Raw genomic sequence first — 10,556 nt, 5'->3', positions numbered from 1 at the left:
TCTACTAAAAAATAGAAAAAACTAGCCGGGCGAGGTGGCGGGCGCCTGTAGTCCCAGCTACTCGGGAGGCTGAGGCAGGAGAATGGCATGAACCCGGGAGGCGGAGCTTGCAGTGAGCTGAGATCTGGCCAGTACACTCCAGCTTGGGTGACAGAGTCAGACTCCGTCTCAAAAAAAAAAAAAAAAAAAGATAAAAATAAAAATAAAAAAAAAGAAAAACAAAAAATGGGTAATATTGGTTGTCTAGGATAGAATGAGGGGACAAGCGGGTGGCTGAGTGGAAGACTTTTCACTGTTCAACCTTTCATATTTTTAACATTTTAAGCCATAAGCTTATATTATCAAGTCAAAAAGATGAATTAAATTTTAAAAATAAAATTATACCCTCTGAAAATCCTCAGAAAGTAATTTTAAGATGGTAAAAATGTTATATACAAAGATATTTCACTGCCAAATTAATATTACTAACAGGAGCTCATACCATGACAGGCACTGTTAGATTCTGATTTATAAGAAAAAAATATTAATATAAATATCACACAGACAGGGAACAGGTCAAAAAATTATGAACAGACCAATGAAATGTTTGGCAACCATTAAAATAAAGTTTATAGAAAGTCTGTAACATATTGCTAAATTGTTATGTTAAAAAGCAGGCGGCCGGGCGCGGTGGTTCACGCCTGTAATCCCGGCACTTTGAGAGGCTGAGGCGGGTGGATCTCAAGGTCAGGAGATCGAGATCATCCTGGCTAACATGGTGAAACCCCGTCTCTACTAAAAATACAAAAAATTAGTTGGGCATGGTGGCGGGCGCCTGTAGTCCCAGCTACTCGGGAGGCTGAGGCCAGAAAATGGCGTGAACCTGGGAGGTGGAGCTTTCAGTGAGCTAAGATTTGCCATTGCACTCTAGCCTGGGCAACAGAGCGAGGCTTCGTCTCAAAAAAAAAAAAAAAAAAAAAAAAGCAGGCTATAGTACTCTATATAGTACAAGTCTAATTATTGTTAAAAGGGAAGAAAAAAGAGCTATGCAGAAAAGAAAGGCTAGAATAAATACACTAAGGTGACTATTTGCTGAAAACATGCGGTTTTAATTTTTTTGTTTCTCTAATTTATCAGTGTATTTCAATAAGCGCACATTAAGCTGAAAAAAATAAGTCTTTACTTTTTAACAATGGTTTTCACAGATTTGGCATCTCACACTAACAGGAAGGTTCAATGGTGGGAAATTACCTGTATGTGACTTTGGCATTGTATAAACCAGAACTACACTTTTGGTAAGATATAGATTTGAGATTCAATTCTGACATTACCTGTTTGACTTTCAGCAAATCAAACATCTTCTCTTTTTCCTTGATTCTAGGATGTGAATAGTAACTCCTATCTTCCTTGCAAGTGTGCTTTTAGTATTAGAGGTGCTTGTCTACATTAAAGAGCTTAGCATAGCCTAAAGCTCCATCAAAAGTATCCTTTGATTTCTTTGCTATTTTATAGCTTTTAACAGCCATTAGGCACTCCATCCCATCAGCATCCCCAAGACACTCTTCTCTCCTTCCTTTGACAAGTGGCTAATTGTTAGTGGCATCACCTGCTGGAACTTGAGATGTTAACATCTTCTACCCTCATCTTCCCTTAAGAGACCACATTTGGTGCTGTGCTCCTAGAACTGGAAACAAATACAGCCACATCCTCATCTACATGCTTATATTCTCCTCTATATTCCAGTCCTCTCTACTGTCATATGCCTTCTCCTAATCATCTGCTGCCAACCCTAAACACACACAGAAGTCCCACAACATGAGGCTTTATTCTAATGTTAGGGAGGCTTTCCGTTTAATGGAAAAGTGAAACGTAGAGCTTAAAGTCAAATTAGACCTAGTAATAGAAAGTATCAAAATGTAAATGAAGATCTTGAGGGTATCCAGAAATATACCTCACAACGTCCACTCAAATTCCAATCACTACATTTTTCTCTGATTAAATCTGAAATTTCTCAAAGACAAACCAGTCTTAGATTGTATTATTCTATTTAAACCTAGACATTAGAGTTTAAATAGACATCTATAGATTAATCACAAAATCATAGCCCAATTACAAAATGTTCTTAAGAAATAATACATTGAGAACCAAACAACAATGCTGATTTACTTGTCAGATTTTGATATTGTAAATAAACTTTTAGAATGGCTAATTAATGGCAGTTAACTGTCATGCAGAACTCATTTTATTCTCAGGACAACCCTAGGAAATATCCCCATTTTTCTATTGGGGGATGGGTAAACTGAGGCTCAGAAGGGATAAGGTTACACCCACTAAGCAGCAGATAAGGCATCAAACTCCAGACTAGGACACATTAGGACACAACATTTTTTGTTCAAAATACAAAATATTCATACTAGCTACAGATTGAGTCTTACATTCCTAGGAATTTAGGAGAAAAAAAGGTGCTTTCATACAAATCTTTCCATAGTCATTACATTCCAAATTTTACTCTCCAGCATGAAGCCTCTGATGTCGAAGAAGTGCTGAACTGTGCCTAAAGGATTTCCCACATCCAACACACTCATAAGGTTTTTCTCCAGTATGAATTCTGTAATGCTCACTAAGGTGTGCTTGTTTGCGGAAAGTTTTTTCACACTCACTACACTTATAAAGTTTCTCTCCGGTGTGAGTCCTTTCATGTTCAACAAGGGAAGAGTTCTGAGTGAAGGCTTTACCACATTCAATGCATGTGTAGGGTTTCTCTCCTGAATGAATTCTCTGATGCTGCATGAGACACGCACTCTGATTAAAGGCTTTCCCACATTCATTACACTTAAAAGGTTTATCTCCAGAATGACTTCTCTGATGACGAGTAAGGCATACGCTCTGACTGAAGGCTTTGCCACATTCTGTGCATTTATACGGTTTCTCTCCAGTATGAATTCGCTGGTGTTTAATAAGGGATGGGCTCTGACAAAAGGCTTTTCCACATTCATTGCATTTATAGGGTTTCTCTCCAGTATGAATTCTCAGATGCTGAACAAGAATTGCTTTTGTTTGAAAGGCTTTCTCACATTCATTACATTTATAAGGTTTCTCTCCCGTATGGATTCTCAGATGTTGAGTAAGATTTGACTGTTTACAGAAACAACTTCCACATTCACTGCACACATAGGGCTTCTCTCCTCTGTGAATCCTCTGGTGCTGGGTAAGAGATGATCTCTGAGTAAAGAACTTTCCACATTCACTACACTTTGAAGGTTTCTTCTGCATGTTAACTCTCCGATGTTTCATTTTGAGTGATATTTGGCTGGAATTCATGCTGCTTGTAACACCAAATTCATACTTACAAAATTTTTTTTCCTCACAGATGATTATCATTAGAGTAAGACTGTTCTAGGAAAGGTTACTGTGTGTGTGTACTCACACACGTCACACATGCATTGCTGTCCTCTCATTCATCCTTGCAGGATTCCCCTTCCTCTTCCTTGTTCAGCCTGCATTCTCAACTTCTCCAAAAGTCAACCCCTGATGATCAGCCTCTCTGAAGAGAGAGATTAAGTTGTGACAGGTATTAGGAATTCTATAAAATTCCATATCACAATTGATTCTGAAACAATCAAATACTAAAAACTAACCCAGGTAATTTGGGATCATTCAGATTTGCATCCACAGTGATAAATAACTGGAAAATATGAAAGGAATAAGTATACTAGACTTGGACATATAAGTGTTAGGGAAACTTACTGTCCACTTAGTCTCTACTCCTCAAAAAACAGAGGAATTATAATTCTATTTCCTTAGGTTGCCTATAATCATGGCAGACTAGTGATAATCAAAGAGTTTCCCTTCTAAAACTTCAAATGTGATTCAGGCTGTAACTTTCACTAGGCCTATCTCACCAGTCCTTCCTTATTCAGTCACCTTTACAGGTGTCTTACTGGATCTCTCTTTCTCTCCACAACATTCACCATCAATAGTTCTCTCCTTAAGTCTAACTGGAAACCTACAGGTTTGAAAACTAGAGTCCTGCTTACTGGAAGAAAGTAAGATATTACTCTTTTGTTTCAGGAAAATTACAGAAGTGGTCCTTAAAGTAGAAGGTTTAATTGGACAGTAACTTGACAACAGCATCATGGTCCAGGTGCTGGCCCTCACCTTTGTAGCAAAAGAAATACTTCAGAATCTGAAGTATACTAATCAGATTTATAAGGGGAATGAGAGAGAAAATAAAGTCACTTTATTTATTTACAATGAAAAACGTTTGTGCTCAATATAGAGCTGGTTAACACATTCTCTGGACTTTAGAAAAACAGTATGTGAACCAAATCATTGTCATTAGAGCACTCTTTGGGAAACAAAGAACTGGAGAAAGAACAAAATATTTAATTGATTATAACTAAATGATCATCAAATTTTGAAACCCTGGTGCCCTAAATAAGCTACACGGAATTAAAGAATGAATATTCAGGTGCTACACATCAGAGCAACCTCTTCCCTAGTAGGTGCTGGAGACACTAACACATTCTTTTTCTCTGAGGCCCATTTTTGTCTTAGTTTTCTAATCATGTAAATTACACAACGATATATCCTCACTTTAAAATATTTAGATAATATAGAAGTATATAAGATAGGCCAGGCATGGTGGCTCACACCTATCATCTCAACACTTTGAGAGGCTGAGGCAGGAGGATCACTTGACGCCAGGAGTTTAAAAGCAACTTAGGCAACATAGTGAGATACTGTCTCCACAAAAAATAAACAATTAGCTGGGTGTGGTCATGTGCACCTGTAGTCCCAGCTACTCAGCAGGCTGAGGTGGGAAAATCACTTGAGCCCAGGATGTTGAGGCTGGAGTATGCCATGATCACACCACTGCACTCCAGCCTAGGACAGAGCAAGACCTCGTCCCTAAAAGAAAATTTTTGTTAGCAAAATAAACCTGTTCCTTGATTATCAAGTTTGGAGTATCTTCTTTCATTCCTTTTTTCTTCATATTTTTCTACACATATATAGCACTTAATTCTCTTTACATAAATGAAATAGTTCTACAGGTTCTGCCCTGCAATTTGCTTTTATTTCCCACTAAAAAATGTGTCTTAGAGATCTCTTCATGTTGGTACATATGGATCTATCGGGGCTGAGAGTCAACTGATACATACTGGTATATCTGTACAAATTGTTCACAACTACCTGCTTGGGCAATGCCTGTACCATACTGTTTGTTAAATATGTTGACTATCTTACCTAAACCTATCTTTATCTGATGTATTAACTTACAGCATGGATATGCTATATACAAAAACAAACTCCAGTTGGTTTAAGCAACTAGATGTAAAACCAAAACTCTAAGCACATTTTTAATTCCTTTACTCATATTTTTCCAAAATAAAAAGGTTTTTATCTTATCATACAAAGAATGCATGCTCATTCTATTAAATGGTCAGCTACTCCAAAGAGGAAATCACTTGAAACCCAGTCACAGAAAATAGAGTTAGTATGTTGATGGACTTTCTTCTAGGTATCTCTTGATGCATATAAACATAGATACATACATTAAGTGTTCATATATTATGCATACATATTAAACTAGACCAAATTCTTCAGGACACAGTCATATTCTCTTCACAGAGTTCCCATAACCTAAGAATACAATTTACCCAGAATTATTTTACTAAGTTTGACAGACACCCAGGCTCCATGTTGCCTTTTGATAGCCAGTGACAGTATCAGTTGCAGTAACTTAAGCTCTTGTTCTAAACACGGCCAGAAACCCATTCCATATTCTCTGAGGAAATACCTAATTACATTTGCAATGGGTCTTCCAATAATTTACTACCTATATTCCTAGATCCAACCACTACATCATTAAGGCATCATACTTAGCAGTTCAGTAAGTGGTTTAAAGATGTGCTACCAGATGACTGTAGAGTCTTCAGTTCAGGTACTTTGATAAGAACTCAGTGCACTCTAACCAATTATTCCATAGCCTTTTTCACAGTGGGCCACTCTCACTGATTTGAGTAAAATGGTACCCATTTCTGCGTGGTTCTACATTTTCAGTCTCCTGGGTCCACATATAGTGGACAATGGTGGGTCCCATCACTTCTGATGGCAGTCTCACAACAACCACCATCCTGGACTCTCTAGTTAGAGTTAACTTACCAAGAGACAGGTTGTTAGGCACACAAGCAATACTGGCTTTTCTCCTGGGGGCTCTTCTCTTGAGGAAAGGTAGGAATTTGAGGTGCTGAGGGAGGAAAAAGAGCCACCCATAAATTACCAGCCGACTTTCTACATATTCTGGATTCGGGGTAACTCAAGAACATCCCATCTCTAACCAAACGACCATTTTAAGTTTAAATGAAAGAATGTTGTTATTATCCTAGAGGAGAATCTCCAATGACAAAATTAGTGAGTGGGTACACTTCAGAGCTCTGTGGCAATGCACAAAGAGGGCAGGTCGTTCTAAGGACTAAGCATCTAGGGGTAAAAATTTCTTTATAGGAGATAAGGTTGGAGCCCAATGGCTCCCCTAAGCCTACTGGAAAAGCCATTTATTCCAAAAGTCAAAGGCTGCAGGGCTACAACAGAGGGCAGGACCAGTAATAGACTCAGTCAAGAGGTGTGGATCCTAGTCTCAGTTCTGCCACCAATTTCTTCAGTGACCTAACGCAGGTCACTCAGTCTCATCCATTTCTTATTTGTTAAATGAAAGTGAAAAGCTAGATAATATTTAAAGCTTCTTCTAATATCAACATTCTATGATGCTTTGATTCTATATAGATGGGAAAAGAGCAAAAACCTAAAATCAAGCCCTTCCAGTCCATCTTTGATTGAGTCTGTTTATTCATTTATTTGAAAAGTACTAAAGGAGCTAGCAGTGAGGTGAGTGGGTCTTGTTAAGAACAGGCTGAATGAAGGGGTGGCCTACCCCTCCACACCTGTGGGCGTTTCTCGTTAGGTGGAACGAGAGACTTGAGAAAAGAAATGAGACACAGAGACAAAGTATAGACAAAGAAAAAGTGGGCCCAGGGGACCGGCGCTCAGCATACAGAGGACCCACGCCAGCACCAGTCTCTGAGTTCCCTTAGTATTTATTGATAATTATCTTTACCATCTTAAAGAAAAGGAAGTGGCAGGATAATAGGATCATTGTAAGGAGAAAGTCAGCAGTAAGACATATGAATAAAGATCTCTGTGACATAAGTTTAAGGAAAAGTGCTGTGCCTTGATATGCATATGTAAACACCTCCATAAACCTTTTTAGGGCATAAAGAGCAGCATTGCGCTAGCAAGTCCCGCCTTTCGCCCTAAGGCGGTTTTCTCCTTTCTCAGTAAACAGAACATACAATCGGGTTTTATACCGAGATGTTCCATTCATTGCCCAGATACGGGCAGGAGGCAGATGCTTTTCTCTATCTCAACTGCCAACAACCGCCAAGAGGCCTTCTTTCCTCTTGTACTAGTCCTCCTCAGCACAGACCCTTCACGGGTGCCAGGCTGGGGGATGATCAGGTCTTTCCCTTCCCACAAGGCCATATTTCAGACTATCACATGGGGAGAAACCTTGGACAATACCTAGCTTTCCTAGGCAGAGGTCCCTGCGACCTTTGGCAGTGTGCGTGTCCCTGGGTACTTGAGATTAAGAGAATGGTGACGACTTTTAACTAGCAAGCTGCCTTCAGGCACTTGTTTAACAAAGTACACCCTGCACAGCCCAAAATCCTTTAAACCTTGAGTCACCATAGCACATGTCTCTTGCAAGGACAAGGTTGGAGGTGGGGTCACAGATTAACAGCATCTCAAATACAGAACAAAATGGAGTCTCTTATGTCTACTTCTTTCTATTTAGACACAGTAACAGTCTGATCTTTCTTTCTTTTCCCCACACTGAATCAACAGCAGGGAAACTTCCTGTCAGTTATCCTCCAATTAGAATTGGGGGAATTTCTCGAAAATAACAAGAGGATTGCCTTTTTGTGAGGAGTATCTGCTGTGAGATGTTAAGGACCCTTCATAAGGGAAAGGTTTCAAGAACCCCTCCTAATGTAAAGAACACTGTATTCAAAGGCAGGAACCTGGTTTCCTGTCTAATATATCCCAATCTACTAGCATCTCTTAACTGACACTGAACAAACTGTTTAATTATTATTTTCAAACTTCTCTTTTTTTCCCCCATTTGGTCAAATAAGCCAGCAATTATTTTCAAACTTGCAGTCAACCTTTAATATTTAGCTCAAATGTGAACCTCCACACCTCTTCCATGTGGGAAATTTTTCTTGACTTTTCCAAGGCACTTCCTCGTCTACATTCTCAAAGAATTTTACAAGTTTCCACTGCAGGACTTTCTAGTCTGATTACACTCTGTCTTCCTCCACCAAACCTACAAGTATGGCATGGGCTCTGGGGCTAGGACTTTTGAACAAGTTACTTAACCTTTTTTTGCACCAGTTTTTTCAATTGTTAAATGGAGACGATAAAAATAACCACTCTATAGGGTTGTGGTAATGAATAAGTGGGTTACTACATGGCAACTACTTAGAAGAATGCCAGCTGGTAAGCATTCGATAAATAGTGCCTGCTGTTAAAGTATTGAGTCTGTATGTCTTCATACAGTACCTATTTTGTTGCTGTTAGAGAAGAATAAATAATGAAGGGAAGTGGATAATTATTGCATATACTTATTTCAACCCGCACAACTTTGGAAAACGGCAAGGCAAGAAACAGTATTTACTTCTGGAAATCAGAAAACTGAAGTGCCCAGAAGTTCACTAACTTGCTCAAGTATGTACAAATCGAACCCATGTCCCCCGACTCCCAGCCCAGGGCTCTCGAACAGCCTCTCCTCCCTTCATGGCAAGTTTGCCCTAGGCCTCGGGCCTCCGCTCCAAAGGCCCTCCAGGAAGGAAGACGCCCTGCCTCCCGAGGGAGGCGCTGGAACCGACCCGCAGCAGCCCGGCACAGCGGAAACCGCTCACCATGCACACTTCCCACGGCGCTCCCCTCACGAACCTTGCAACAGGTGCCTGGGTGCTGCCCTGTGGAAGGGAGTAATTTCCGGAGGCGTCCCGCCGGCGTGACGTCAGCAGTCCGCGCCTCGGCCAATAACCACCGCAGTCTCCGCTCTAGGAAGGCGGGAGCGGCTTCCTCTCTGTGGTTCCTCCCCCCGACGCAGCTACGGGTTTCGGGTTTCGGTGCTGTGCGGGATAAGGCGCTTGCAGAAACAACCTGCGAGCCCACCTGACTTGCGTCTTCCAGTACAGGGAAACGGAATGGAAGTCAGAAGGGTCGACCACAAGGAGCTCTTACTGTGCATCAGTTCATCCTGCAAGTCCGCCGCATTTAACTTCCTATGTTACTGTCCTTTGGGGATTCTCAAGGCTTTTCACAAAACTGGCTTCCACCTTACTCACACACATCCTCACCTGGAAGAAAATTGACCTCCTCACAAAAACCCCTGACACCTTACTGACCCAGGATCTTTGTTCAGGTGGCCAAAAAAAAAAAAAAAAAAAAAAAAAAAAGCTGTACAGGCTAGGCGCGGTGGCTCACGCCTGTAATCCCAGCACTTTGGGAGGCCGAGGCGGGCGGATCACCTGAAGTCAGAAGTTCGAGACCAGCGTGCCCAACATGGAGAAACCCCGTCTCTACTAAAAATACAAAAATCAGCCGGGTGTGATGGTAGGCGCCTGTAATCCCAGCCACTCCGGAGGCTGAGGCGCAAGAATCACTTGAACCTGGGAGCGGGAGGTTGCAGTGAGCCGAGATCGAGCCACTGCACTCCAGCCTGGGTGACAGAGTGAGACTGTCTCAGAAAAAAAAAAAAAAAAAAAAAAAAAAAAGCACTGCTTTGGGCTCAAATCCCTGATTCTCAGTGTATGAACTTTGCAATTTTACCTCTCTGTGCCTGCTTCCTCACTTACCAGGTATAATAATGGTACCATAGGGTTGTTGTGAGGATTAAATGAGGTTAATACGTGTGAATTACTAACATCTAGTATTTTTTAAATCTTCAGTAAATGTTAGGACTATTATCTGCTTCTCAAATCCCAGCTCCAGTGCCTATTGTTCGGCTTTGGCTTCAGTGACCTTTCAGGGCCTCAAGGTAGCACACTCATCCCTTTCTACAAAACTTCAGATCTTGCTGGCCCTAACTCAGGAAATATTTGCACACATGGGCTCATCTTGACAGGTAAAGTCCAGAGATAAAGGCATGAGTGGAGAGTACCTTATTCACTTCCAAGCATTCCTATTGATCTGCAAGCTCAGGACAACGGGGCTGTGTGCATACCATCATATCCCTAGTGTGCAGCATATAGTAGTGAACACTTGCTGAGTAAATTAATCAGATGCAGCAGAGAAATTATCCATTCCAGGCCAGGGGTGGTGGCTCATGCCTGTAATCCCAGCACTTTGGGAGGCCATGGAGGACGGATCACGAGGTCAGGAGTTTGAGACCAGCCTGACCAACATGGCAAAACCCCGTCTCTACTAAAAATACACAAAATAATCGGGTGTGGTGGTGCGCCCCTGTAATCCCAACTACTCAGGAGGGTTAGGTAGGAGAATCGCTT

The 10,556-nt window shown here is 41.0% G+C and overlaps 1 protein-coding gene across 4 annotated transcripts; it reads right to left on the bottom strand.

Moving 5' to 3' along the window:
* Window positions 1–1,045: 1,045 nt before the first annotated feature.
* On the bottom strand, window positions 1,046–9,075 carry ZNF501 (zinc finger protein 501). Of its 4 annotated transcripts, none has more exons than XM_030935903.1 (3): window positions 8,995–9,075; window positions 6,145–6,229; window positions 1,046–3,523 (listed from the first exon to the last, which is right to left on the bottom strand). In XM_030935903.1, the coding sequence occupies exon 3, from the start codon at window positions 3,358–3,360 to the stop codon at window positions 2,485–2,487; it is 876 nt and encodes a 291-aa protein (XP_030791763.1). In that variant the 5' UTR covers window positions 3,361–3,523; window positions 6,145–6,229; window positions 8,995–9,075; the 3' UTR covers window positions 1,046–2,484. The 4 variants fall into 4 exon arrangements, with proteins under 4 accessions (XP_030791763.1, XP_010372677.1, XP_030791772.1 ...); XM_010374375.2 differs by having other exon boundaries at window positions 8,961–9,073; XM_030935912.1 differs by lacking the exon at window positions 6,145–6,229 and having other exon boundaries at window positions 8,995–9,051.
* Window positions 9,076–10,556: the final 1,481 nt, after the last annotated feature.

Source organism: Rhinopithecus roxellana, chromosome 1 (genome assembly GCF_007565055.1).
Source record: "Rhinopithecus roxellana isolate Shanxi Qingling chromosome 1, ASM756505v1, whole genome shotgun sequence".
NCBI lineage: Eukaryota > Metazoa > Chordata > Mammalia > Primates > Cercopithecidae > Rhinopithecus > Rhinopithecus roxellana.
Note: the sequence above shows the minus strand (reverse complement) of the source record. Positions and strands in the feature narration are given on the sequence as shown.